At 40.6% G+C, this 12,658-nt stretch overlaps 1 protein-coding gene across 6 annotated transcripts; it reads right to left on the reverse strand.

Moving 5' to 3' along the window:
• Positions 1–563: 563 nt before the first annotated feature.
• Positions 564–11,238, reverse strand: LOC109522272 (inter alpha-trypsin inhibitor, heavy chain 4-like). Of its 6 annotated transcripts, XM_019880672.1 has the most exons (25): positions 11,115–11,238; positions 10,224–10,384; positions 9,691–9,795; positions 8,977–9,139; positions 8,784–8,894; positions 7,697–7,825; positions 7,410–7,526; positions 7,137–7,305; positions 6,934–7,044; positions 6,145–6,326; positions 5,698–5,877; positions 5,509–5,618; positions 5,141–5,400; positions 5,045–5,065; positions 3,920–3,943; positions 3,672–3,689; positions 3,451–3,468; positions 2,755–2,796; positions 2,491–2,552; positions 2,428–2,434; positions 2,235–2,342; positions 1,634–1,805; positions 1,353–1,501; positions 862–943; positions 564–764 (listed from the first exon to the last, which is right to left on the reverse strand). In XM_019880672.1, the coding sequence occupies exons 1-25, from the start codon at positions 11,181–11,183 to the stop codon at positions 650–652; spliced, it is 2,685 nt and encodes an 894-aa protein (XP_019736231.1). In that variant the 5' UTR covers positions 11,184–11,238; the 3' UTR covers positions 564–649. The 6 variants fall into 6 exon arrangements, with proteins under 6 accessions (XP_019736231.1, XP_019736233.1, XP_019736234.1 ...); XM_019880674.1 differs by lacking the exon at positions 3,672–3,689; XM_019880675.1 differs by lacking the exon at positions 3,451–3,468.
• Between the last annotated feature and the right edge of the window lie 1,420 nt (positions 11,239–12,658).

Below are 12,658 nucleotides of genomic sequence, written 5' to 3' on the forward strand. Positions count from 1 at the left end.
CAAACCAGCTCGGCAACTTTGAGCTTTTTTTTTTTTTTTTTTTGCCGAGGTTGGAGCACATCATCTTGAACTCACATGGGCGGCTGGCTGTATTCCTGCCAAGGATGCCAGCTTCATGGAACCAGCAGGTCGAGGTTCGAGTTTCCCCAGTCTTCTTCTCATTCTTGTGTCGTTTCCGTTTGGGCTAGTCGTGTTTCCACCCACATTCCATAAGCATCAGTTGTTCGCCTTTCTGCACTGCATATCGTTTGTCGTCTGAATTACACAAAGGCTCCACCCAGTGTGACACCAAAGTCACTTTCTTGCCTGCCATTGTTCGTCTCACTCTAATTGAAGGTGAGCAACAATATTTGACCTGACTAATGGGCTGGCGTTGTCATTACCAGGATCATTTTTTTTTTATTGTTATGATCATCATTATTGTCACTTATGTTAATCAAATGAATGAACATGAAAGAAAGTGTCACTGGGCTCCTCATCCCCCCCCCCCCCATTCACAAACCATCGGTGACAAAAGCTCATCTGTAAATAACTTTTTTCAAAAACTGTAAGACATACAGACATCAGTTTGGCAAGCGTTTATTATCGAGGCACGATGAATGTGCATGTTTCGCACTCAGTGAAATGTCTCTAAAAGCCCGCCTTGTCATTAAATAACCAAGGCAGTGAAATGACTGAGTTGTGATCGTAGCGCTGACTCTGCAGGCACGAGCCAGCAGGACATAATCACAGCTGGGGAAAAACTGTAGTCAGCAGCCGAGGATCTGCAATCGGAAAGAAAACATTATTAACTCGCACACTGACTGTAGGAGTGAAAAAAAATAATAAATTAAAAAACGATCGTGTGTAGGAATAGAGTACCTGGAAACAATGATTTCCTGGTCTTTGATTTTAAGTTTTGTCATATGTTGGTGCACTTCTTCATAAACGGCTGCTTTTTGCGCTGAAAACAAGTGAGGGGATAGTAAAAGACAACTCGTGCATCAAACACATTCAAACATTTTTGTTTGTTTTTTCATTTGAGTGGAAGTTAAAGTAATCAACTGTAAAAATGTAGTTTCACATGTGAGCACTCTCATCCATAATTTTATATCCCTCTGATTACCCCCCAAATTAATTTCAGTTGTTCAAGAAGGCTTTCCTGACTTATTTTTCTCTTTCTCGCAGAAGCTGGAAGATTTTTATAGATCACCTTCTGGTGGAAAATGTTTTTCAATTTTTTTTTTATCCTGTTCTATTTTTTTTTTTTGTTGTTGTTTTTAATATTGCAAAATCTGGCATTTGAACAGTGGATGCGTAATCTTTTTATACTGTATCAAAAGTATATATGAAGATACAAATAAAGAGCTCACCTAAAATTCCTTCAGCGTCAACGTCTGAAGACCTCTGTCTTAAAACTGGCCAGAGGAACTTTTCTCCTGAGTTCTCATGAAGCAAGATGATCAGGCGTATATCTCCAACTGTGATGTCAACTTCCATATCCTGCTTGATCACTGTCACGCTGCAGAAAAGAATTTTACTTTGCTGTCAGTAACGAACATCAAACATCAGATGCAAATACAACTTGGACAAGAAATAATATTAATAACTTCGGCACTTTAGAGTGACCTAAAAGCATCCAAGCACAAATCACCTTCCAGCGGTGATGGTATCCTGTCCCATCTTCCATGATGACAAATGTCCATCTCGTCCATCATAAGTGGAGACACCACTCACGCTAACGATAACGTTGACGTCCGGTTTGAGGCGGACAACTATCTTGTTGAAGCCTCTTATTCCATCCAGCGCACCATTCACAGAGAGTCCTAGTGCAAAAGACATGCCCAACAACTTAACACCAAGCAACAATCATAATCGTGATGAAACGCGTACCACGCTAATGTTAAATAAACGGGACATTTCAAGGAACAGCCTGGAATTCTCCCCTTTCCCCCCTCAAATTTTCTGGTTTGCTGACTTCCAAATGGACATCATTACTTCATAAAAATCCACCTTTCGAAGTTTCTAGAAAATGTTCAATCACGACTGCCTAAAAAGAGCATTTGGAACAATTTTGTCCAACGATGTGAGAGCTTGAAAATAACACCAAAATCAGCTTATTTTAAGCAATGCGGTCTCCGAGATGCTTTCCCGATCGCATCTCCAAATTTGAAGAAAGGCAAAATTCTGGGTTCATTTTACTTCTACATGGAAGGAGCCAAATAAATCAATGGAAGAGAGCGTGTTGGGCTGACCGGCACTGGGGAGGTGAAGGAGTCGAAGTTGAGTACTTGCAGGGATATCAAAACAAAGTGGAAGAGACTGATTCTCAGCTGGGAGCAAAAAACGGATGCTCGGTTCAACTGTAATGGCAGACGAAGAGACACAATGAGATGTGCGAACATAACATGAAATGACTCACTTGGAACAATCAGTGAATACTCTTACCAGGTTTGATGGTAGGTAAGATTGGCTTTGGGAGGTGCTGAAGCCTGGGCATATCAACTGCAATGAGGTTCCCGGAATGGTAGGTAAGATTGGCATTGGGAGGTGCTGAAGCCTGGGCATATCAACTGCAAAAGCATCCAGATCCAGATCTTATATTCCACACTTGAACTCATCATCTTATTTTATGTCAAAATACAATCACGTATGTTTAATAATCTCCATTCTGGAAGTAGCATTAACTATAAAACACAATTTCTGATGTCATTTGATCACATCGCGGATCATTCAACCAGGTTACCTCACGCCGCTTGCCTGGCTTAAACTCACCTGCGATGTCGTACGCCATGTCTGGTAGGCTCCCGAGGACACCTGAAAGTCAACAATCAAACTTGGAACCAACGCCAACCACAAGCAAACATAAAATTGGGTCCACCTCCACACGTGAATAATTGAACCCCACTTCTCACGTAGAGGAGTAGGATGCACACCACTCTCGAGCTCACATTACACCACAACGCATCATGACATACACACACTGACATGTCCCTCACATGTCAGGATGGTAGCCAAAATATTAGGAACACGTCAGTCAGTAAGATGCATTGAAGTTGTAAACCACTGTAAGCCCTTAACGATACACATGCAGCGGCGCCTTGAAAATAGAATGGCATCAAATCATTGAAAAGTGTTGGTCACACTTTCTCATTCAATTCAAGGCACATTGCGCTGCTCAATGTACTGGGTGTGCGCTTGCCTTGGCCGCTAGAGGGCAGTAAAAAGGCCAATTCATGCTCCCTTCCAGTGATGCCAGTCAGTAGTCATTCACAAATGCTACTTTGAGTAAACGAGTCATTTAGCGTGTTACTATGTCAAATATAGCCTGATTAAAGTTATTATTCAAAGAATGTACAACTGTCCAGTGTTTTATCTTCCAAGGATTGTAACGGCAGACGATTGCCTCTAGTCTTGCCTGTAAGTCTTGTAATGTACTTTTGCAATCATTTGTTGTGACTGACACCTTACCATGAAAGCCGGGAAAACCTGTCAGGAAAAACAAAACCAAAAAAAGCAATAAATTCATGCTTTAAGGGAAACAAAAGGTAATATGTGGAGCGTGAATGTAACTACTGTCAAATTTTTCTTTTCTTTTTTTTTAAATTAGGAAAAGCATGAAGATGAGGTTGAGGCCCATCTTTGCGTAGTGATGACTTTACAGAAAATGTTCATCTCTGTTCATGTCATACCAGGCATACGTTGACGGCCTGCCACAAAAAGAAACAAACACAAATTTATTCATCCCCGCAATGACAGTTTGTGAAAAAAAAAAAAATTGGTGTGCTTATTTTTAAATGAGTAATTAGAAATCACAAAAACTTTGTAAAAACTGCAGTTCAGTTCATGCTTTCATTGAGAGCGTTAAAACGAGAACTTGTCAATAAAAACACGAATTCAACATGCATTTACTTGTAGGTTTCTTATTTACCGTACTCACCTGCGGATGTTGAAAACCGTGTCACTGGCAAAAAAAAAAAACAACACAAAAAAAATGCAAATGACTTTATACTATAATGTGGAAAATTATAGTACTATTACATATTCTTTGCAGAGGACGAAACATATACGAGCTCTTTTATATTATCAGTCAACGTGTGTTGCTTCACCGTTTTGAGTACAAATATCTGTTTCTTAAAGGGTTATAACGCCACCACAAAGACGCTAATTGTTAACTTGTGTATGGCGTTTCCTATTATGTGTTAGCAATCTAGCGGAGGCCATCCAATACACAACATGTATTCCTCTTAGTTTTACGTTAGTTTGACCGTAAATCAACTGGGAGTGGCAATAAACATCTTGAAGCCTCTTTTTTTCAATTCAGTTCATACTAACTGCCAAGTTGCTGCTTTTTGTGATGGGAGTTATGTCACTGCTACCATACAGTGCTTGTATCTCAGGATTTTGCTAGAATGGGAATGAGTTGAACACGTTCAAGTTGGAATACAGTAATTGGAATCATTCAAGAAACGTTATCATTATGAGGGGGCAGGAAAAAAATAATGGCCTTTTATTTGGAAATTTTCTTCAGTATTTTAAAATTGGGAAAAGCTCAACAGATCCCAATCAGTCAAGAAATTATGTGAATTAGAGGTTGCAACAAAATCTTAACTCGGGGATTTTATTTTGAAAACTCTGAAACCTTTCTTAACCACTTGACACGTTTATATATTTTTGCTCACGAGTCAAGGCAAAAACTGAGTTGCACGATGACGCCTATCTTGAAAAAAACTTGTGAGTCGAGTTGCTTGAATCTCATGGCTTGGCTACACCGGAATATACGATATGCCAATAATAAATTACTATGCCACTGGAGGGCCATTATCAGTGATAATGGCCCTCCAGTGGCGGGCAAAGCAGGGGTCAAGAGGCGCAGGGGCCTCAGAGGAGTGGCATCTGTATTAGAGCAGGCGGCTATATTTCGGCAGTAAGTTTCAAAATCATCCGTTCGCACCCCCCACCCCACCCCTAAATTTTTAGGGGTGCGGGCATCATACTCATGAGCTTGTCCCAGGCATCCACTGTGCCTTGACTTTGAACACTAAGAGCATACTGAGTCATTTACCTGGAACGGGCCGATGTTGCCCTGCATAGAGAGAAGACAGTTTCTAGAATGTGTTACATTGTATGTCGCCGTTTAATTCACATGAATGATACTCACTGTAAGCAACGCCAGCACTTCCGACACGTGAATGGCTGGTGATTGTGCCCCGTGGCATAGACCCAAGCCCGCTCATTCCAAAAGAGGGGCGCTCGTCAGGAGGTGGACCGCTCTCGCTGGGTTTGTGAAGCACCTCCGTCTTGTCCTTCGTTGGTTTGGTGACCACCATGGATGTAAGCGGGGTCACAAAATTGTACTTGAGTGATAGCCTCAAGATTTCGTTCTTCATTTTCGCCTTCTCATCTCCCGAATACTGTAATCTGTGAAGCAAATTGTGATTTTAGATGCCGGCGCATCTTTTTAAAATAAAACCAATTTTCCGATTCCAATTTTTTTTTTCTCATTCCACTCCAATTAAAAATACTAACTCTTTCTCCAGGAGTTGTTTGACAGTCAGGTAGGCCCAAACCCTCTGAATGTTGCTGTCCGTAGACTTTGTCGTGCTGTTTTTCTCCGAGAAACTGATACTCGTATTCCTCTGCAGAGTAAAAATGAATTCAGGGGGCCAGTAGCTTGCGCAAAACCACGGCTGTTGTGCAATGAAGAAGGACGCTCACCGAAATGGCCACAACACTTGGGACGAAGGTTTCAATGTTGTTGTCGGTGATCTGACCGGCGACCACAATCTCTGAACCGTTGTAATACTGACTGAAGTTGGTCCGGGTCAGATTGGTGCCACCGTTATAGATCATCACCACATCTGTCAAAAGAGGATTGGCCACCTCATCATAGAAGCCCTGTTGGAAAAGACACTCTCTTACAATCACCATCATCATCGTCATCATCATCATTATCATCATCATGTGATCAATCGAGCCAAAGAGTACCGTTCTGTAGCAATGTCACTTACAGTATGAGGTGCCACGTTGGCCCAAAATATTATTTGCCAAATTCTCAACCCCACTCAAAACAAACAAACGAACAAACAAAAAACACCCCAGAAGAATTCGTGTTTTGGTAAGATAAGAAAAATTATTATGAGGGATGATCTTTCCCAAATTTACCTTGAGCTGCAAATCGGCATCAGCGTCAGCATAAATACGCCGCGCAACACCATTGTTCAACAAGGACAGCTTCTCAAGAAAATTGAAGTTGACGTCAAAACCGAAACCGAGACAGTAGAGTGGGAATTTGTCTTGAATGGCCTCCATCACGTTTGAGTATATTTGTTCGAGATTGGTCACACCTGCAATAAGGGCAGACAAAGGAAAAAAACTTGAAAATAAATAAATAAAATTAGACAATGTGACATGGCACTGAAGCTATTCCACTCTACCCGCATTCAAATTGTTCTCCTTTCAAAGCAAAAAAAAAAAAAAAAACATACAACCAAATTTTTTTATGCTTTTCAGGCAGAAAAATAGCACTGTATAATGTTGCACTCCGTCAAAACATTGAGTAACATCATAATTAAATTGAAAACAAAGAAACGAACAGTTTGCTGATCATGAGTAATTCATTGCAGCTCCCTCTTCTTGGTGCTACTTGGGCACTGGGGGGCAGTATAATACAGCCATCAGAATTTTGCGATTTGCAGGAGGGCCTGGTCAATAGCTGGTGTCTACTATATTGTTATAGTGTCTGTCTATATGTGGTGCATCACCATTTGTGTTTAAATACCAGTTATTTAAAGCGTTCTAAAACTGCCCCAAAGATGCTATTAAACTATATGTGCGTGCACGTGTGTGTGTGTGTGTGTGTGTGTGTGTGTGTGTGTGTGTGTGTGTGTGTGTGTGTGTGTGTGCGCGCGCGCGCGTGTGTGTGTGCGCGCGCGTGTGTGTGTGTGTGTTAACCTGAGGTTGGGTCTCCATCCGTGAGGAGTATGAGGATAGAAGCCGAACCTTTCCTCGGGTTCTCATTCAACATACGTGATCCATCCAACAATGCTTCATTAATATTTGTGCCTAAAGCATGTAAAACAACAACATCACTTTGGGGGGCAAATGGTTACATGAGTCCAAATAAAACTTATTTGAACAAGACATGTTGAAATTACCTCCATGCTCTCGAATGTTCCCTGCAAATTCTTTGGCGCTTTTCACATTTTGTGAGTTGGCCTGAACAAGTTCTTGCTTCCAGTAATACAGGGAGCTATCAAAAGTGATGAGACCAAAGAAGTCATCCTCTGCCAGGTCATTCAGGATATGGATTAATGCCGTGCGGGTCTGAGAACAACCATTTTTAATTTATCCATAAATGAAATAACAACATTTGCTGAAATAGTTTCAATCCAAAATAAAACAATTTTACAAAACTCCAATCCCCGTACCTGTTCTATTTTCTTGCCACGCATGGAACCACTTTTATCAATGACAAAGACAACATTCTTTGGAATGCGGGCAAGTTGCGATGGAGCAAAGTGATGGACGAAATATCCACTTGATGTCTGACGAAAAAAAAAATAAAATCTCTTGTTACACCTAATACAGTCATACTGCAAAGAAAATAACATTGCAGGCAGATACACCTTTATTTCCCAAATAGATCCAATAGAAAAGTCGAATAGAAACAAAACTACAACCACAACAGACATCAAAATACATTAAAAGACATTACCTTGATGTCCCCCAGTGACCTGTCTCTGTTGACGTCATAAACTATAACCAGATCTCCGTTCATACCCTTGTCTCCACAGCTGTCACATGTTTTTTGTTGATCCACTGTCGGGTAGAAATGAACCCAGGCCTACAAAAGTTCAAGATCAAAATCAATAAAGTGGAACTGTGAGTTTAGAGGAATAGGTAAAGAGTGACTTAAAAAAAAATCACTGTATTATTCTTATATAATCGACACCATTTCTTTTGTCTTTGTATTTGTCTTCCCTTGCTGGGATGAATAACTGTACGTTGACTAGAGGGCGATAAAAATAAGACATATTCCAACATGTCTTTCTCACAACTGTTCCAACACCGGTTCAGTAATTGAGCAGAATTTAAAAAAAAAAAAAAAAAGACCACATTGAACGTATCAGTCAGGGCAAACAAACGAGTGACCTTTGACCTTCACCTGCTTCATCAACGGTAAACATGAAACACGAAAGCCATCTAGCAGCAGAATAAATTTGGCTCAATACAAATCAACATCTCCATTTTTTAGACTCCTTTTAACTACATATATCTTTTTTTAACTTCGGATCAATTTATGAATTGTCTCCATTTTTTAGACTCCTTTTAACTACATACCGTATATCTTTTTTTAACTTCGGATCAATTTATGAATTCCTATAAAATGATGTTTTAGTCTGCGCGTGAGCATCTGAGCGTGAGTTGTGGCCAACAGCAGCTTCTCAATTTGTGTTTGCGTCTTTCACCGGGCGATAAACAGATAAAAGGTGTCAATCACCACTGTGGCTCTCCTTGCCAGCACGTTACTGAAGCGTACACATATCTCAAATTTAGGCTTGCAAAAAAATTCTACCAAGCAAAGGCTTGTTACCCAAAAAGCTGACAAATCGAAGCACTCATATGTGACTTAAGATGAGAAGAATAAGAAGGAAATTACCTTAACAAAGCAAAAAAATTCTCCCAAGCAAAGGCTTGTTACCCAAAAAGCTGACAAACCGAAGCACTCATATGTGGCTTAAGATGAGAAGAATAAGAAGGAAATTACCTTAATTGCTGTATTTCTTTGCCTCATGTCTTACCTCTGTGTCTGCATGCGTTTTGGTGACAGCGTTAGCCAGCGCGCCGGTGCTCAATCCACCTTTAACGGAGATGAAACTGATTCCTGCATTTTCTTGAATGTACACATCCACCTGAAATTTGGGATAAAGAAGTTGGACCAACGCACTGATTGCAGATTATTGAGCGGCCGGCGCCAACGGGGGAGACACACACCTTGAAGTCGTTGACGGGCTGCATGGGGCGAGCGTGGATCTGCAGCTCGTACTTGCCCAGCGTGCGTTTGAGTAGTTCCTCGTAGGTGAGTTCAAAGGTCACCTTTTTGTGAGCGGCCACTGTCACAGAGGTCTTAAACTCTTCAAGAGTCCTCCCAACTGAGCTGTGAAATTTAAGCAGAGAAACACTGTAGCAGCCTTTCATTTATTTTCTGTCATGTTGAGACAATAACAACATCAACGAAAATGCTGGGTTGTTTTCTCAACCCACTCACTGCGTAGCCGTGGATTGGGTTGTTACCCAAGGCTGGATTCATTATTTTGACCCAGCAAATTAAATATTGATGACCTGACAACCTGGGTAGTATCTGGGTAGTTTTAACTCATCAATTTGCTGGGTCGAAATATTGACCAAATGTGCTGTATAATTAACCCAACACTAGCGCGCTTCCTTTTGGACCCAGCGCTAGGTTAGCCAACCAATTTGGGTTACTTTTATCCAAGCAGTTTTCTAGTGTAGCCCCCCGATGACTTTTAGCAAAAGACAGACAACACCCTGGATTGGTCACCAGTCAATTGCTGTGCACTTAAAGAAAGACAACCACATCCATATATATATATATATATAATGTTTTAAAAAAAAACCCAACACGACAGCTCTCTTTATTTCGGAGCTGCAACATTCCTTTTCGTTGATAATAATCTTGTATCGTACCTGACGATGCCAGCGCTTTCACCGCGAGACACAGCATCAGTGTACTGCTGCTCAGCCGCTTCTTTAGCCTTCACGACCCCATCATACACCTGGCCGTCCATAAACCTGCGGAGAAAGTCAAGAAAAGGTCAAAGTCATTCCCTGATCATAGTGCTTTATTTTTTCCCATTTTGCTTTATATACACAAGAAAGATCTGAAAACAGAATTTATTTCAGATTGGTGTGTTTTGAAACAGGGCCAGGTTAGATACTGCGTTTGGGAATTTGTCTCTTGGCGACATTTTTGTTTGGTGGCGTCCAGTGAAAGTTTTCAGAAGTGAAATGTGCCTTCCCTTCATAAAGTTTGAAAAACTCACTTTCATTTAACAATGTGTACTGTGTTCTCTTTCTACTTCCAACACAACTGTATATGTCCCAACAGCAAATGAGCGGCAAAAAAAAAATCTTTGTGTGCAGTCACGGTTGTCTTCAAAGTGCTCTATGATATAAGTAACGTGATGAGTTGAGATGTAAGAGTTCTTCACTGCACCCACATTCTGAATTTGCTGATGAAGGCATTCTTGGGAATCCGGACGTGGAACTCGATTTCTTGGGATTCGTCTTTACGGTTGGCCACACGGCTGGTGATGATGGTGGTAGCGTAACGACTGGTCACCGTGGAGTTGATGTGAAAGCTGTAGATCTCCCAGTCATCCTGAGCAAACAGTTGGGGAAGGGGTGGGAGGGTGGGGGAGGGTGGTTGAGTCATTGGTCTGCCAGTCATCTGAGCAAAGATCAAATCATTGTGGAAAAACAAGCATGATGGACATGAAATGTCATTGGTCTAAGGGAGAACACCCTAATTTCCTTCACTTTTCACTCAGTGTAGGCTGAAGCAATGACTTCATGTCCATACTTGAGACGCCAAAGAATGTTGGATATGTTGCGGATTCCTGTCTGCGGCATCTGAGACACACTAAAGGTAAACCGTTACACTGGGTACACCGCTTCAAACTGCAACTTGTGAAAAATTCACAACAAAACATTGTAAAATAACAACTGGGGGGACACACTGTCTGTGGATGATAATTACATTTTTGCCATTATTTGCAAGGTTGACTCGACACCTGCTTGAATGGGTAAAAAAAAACTGCAGGCATGCAACAGTTTAAGTCTCCATTGCAATGAGAGACTTATCAGTGCCACCATGTAACAAAAGGGCGGACGATCTTTTTATCTGGTCCCACTTGTGAAGCAACAACTACATGTAAATTTTACTGAAATATTTCATAAGCTGCATGTTCATGTTAATTCAGCAGATGGGGGATGTTTAATTTATCAACTAAAACTGTTCCAGAGCAATTCCAAATGCTAGATTTTTCCCTTAAAATTGATTTTTTTTTTTTTTTTTGTCCTTGCCTTGTCTGTGTCATCAATCATCCTCCCTTAGGTTGAGTGGTGCCAAAAGCCAAAAGTAGCCCGAAGATGCTGATTTGGAGCACAGTTCTCTCCATGGTGGCGCCAATGAGAGTGAAGCCACGAAATCCAAAAGCTGCCTTTTATACCCAAAAAGAGCCACGGGGCAGCATGAATGTGTTCGTAACGTCAAGCTAAAGGGCAAACTCCTCTTTCTCCCTGGTCCAGTTTAAATAACTCTCTCTCTCTCTCACCCCCACATACACTCCAATAACACATACAAAAATACAATATATCCAACTGCAATATTGAATGAGATGCAAAAGAAGAGTCTTTACAGTATACCAAAAAACATTGAAGCACAATTGTGATCCAAAATGAAATTTGTGTTCAATAACTTCTAAATTGAGGAATTAAACATGATAGGAAAAACGAGGTGTAACCGTTCAAAAGACAAAATCAAAAACAAACAAAAAAAAAGTTAAATTAATATACTTCAGAGAAGGGTGAGCATTATTATTTTTGTAAAAGCAGAGTTATGCAGCTTCTGGACTGGATTATTGACCTTTCGTGCAATGCCCGGAAGAGGGATGACAGATAAACAGTTTACCAGAAATGGAACTGTGTTAACATTACAGCCTGCCTAAAGTGCTTGCGGCCGCTATACATACAAAGAAAGTCAATTCTTAATCCATGTAGCATTTGCTATAGATTTTGTTATGACTCAGTTAATTACTTTCTTATCCAGAGGCTTGAAATTTGTCTTTCAAGATCAATACTGTAGTTCCAATGGTCTAATCAATTTGTTAAGCACTGTTCTGTACCATTTTTTTATTTCATCTCCTTGCGTTCAGCGCGTTTGTCACCGGTATGGACTCAGCAGCCCAAAGCATTCATACATTGCAAGCAGGAATAATGACAAGGGTTGGGAGTAACCTCCTCAACGATGCACAAAATGTTTTACAGGGAAAGAGAAATTGGACTCAGATTATGATCAAATGAAACCTGCCTTCAAAAAATATATGCTTTGAAACTGAAAGCAGTTTGACATGCTGATTGTGAAGACTCTTAAAAGGCTTTCCGCTAAGCATGTGTCATGTGCTCAGAGTCTGCAAAGAGCTTTCAAAAAATTTGCTGTCTACATGTCAGGCCAGATGAAGCAAAGTTGAAATGGAAGTTGTGTTCGAAGGTGAAACAATTTCAAAGGGATGGCACAAAATTTATGAGAGGGCTTAGATTGAAGTCACACAGCTTCCCTATATGCTTTGAGAACAAAAAAAATAACTAAAAAAAAACAAGAATGCATTATACAAATGAGATATAAGACAGGCTTTCATTGTGTGAATCACATTCTTGGTGTACTTTATAGCATCACCGCCAACCTCACAGGAACTCTTCAAAAAAAAAAAAATCCCTAAAGGTAACAATATTGTTGCATGTTGTCTTGAGAGGGAAGAAATTTCATTTTGACAATAAAGTTGTACTTGACTTGATACGTACCGCTACAAGTTAGAAGTGGACATTTCGGGTTCTGCTAAAGTTTTGAGCTCTTTGGGGAAGCTCTTCCTGAAAT

Source organism: Hippocampus comes, unplaced genomic scaffold, assembly GCF_001891065.2.
Source record: "Hippocampus comes isolate QL1 unplaced genomic scaffold, H_comes_QL1_v1.1 scaffold68, whole genome shotgun sequence".
Classification (NCBI taxonomy): domain Eukaryota; kingdom Metazoa; phylum Chordata; class Actinopteri; order Syngnathiformes; family Syngnathidae; genus Hippocampus; species Hippocampus comes.

What these genes read in the sequence shown, in the direction of transcription:
- LOC109522272 (XM_019880672.1), bottom strand. Translation starts at nt 11,183, where the DNA reads ATGGAGAGAACTGTGCTCCAAATCAGCATCTTCGGGCTACTTTTGGCT. An exon ending in TTCATCAGCAAATTCAGAAT is followed by an intron (nt 9,796 to 10,223) that starts GTGGGTGCAGTG and finishes CTTTCTCCGCAG; the next exon opens with GTTTATGGACGGCCAGGTGT. An exon ending in GTGGCAAGAAAATAGAACAG is followed by an intron (nt 7,306 to 7,409) that starts GTACGGGGATTG and finishes GGTTGTTCTCAG; the next exon opens with ACCCGCACGGCATTAATCCA.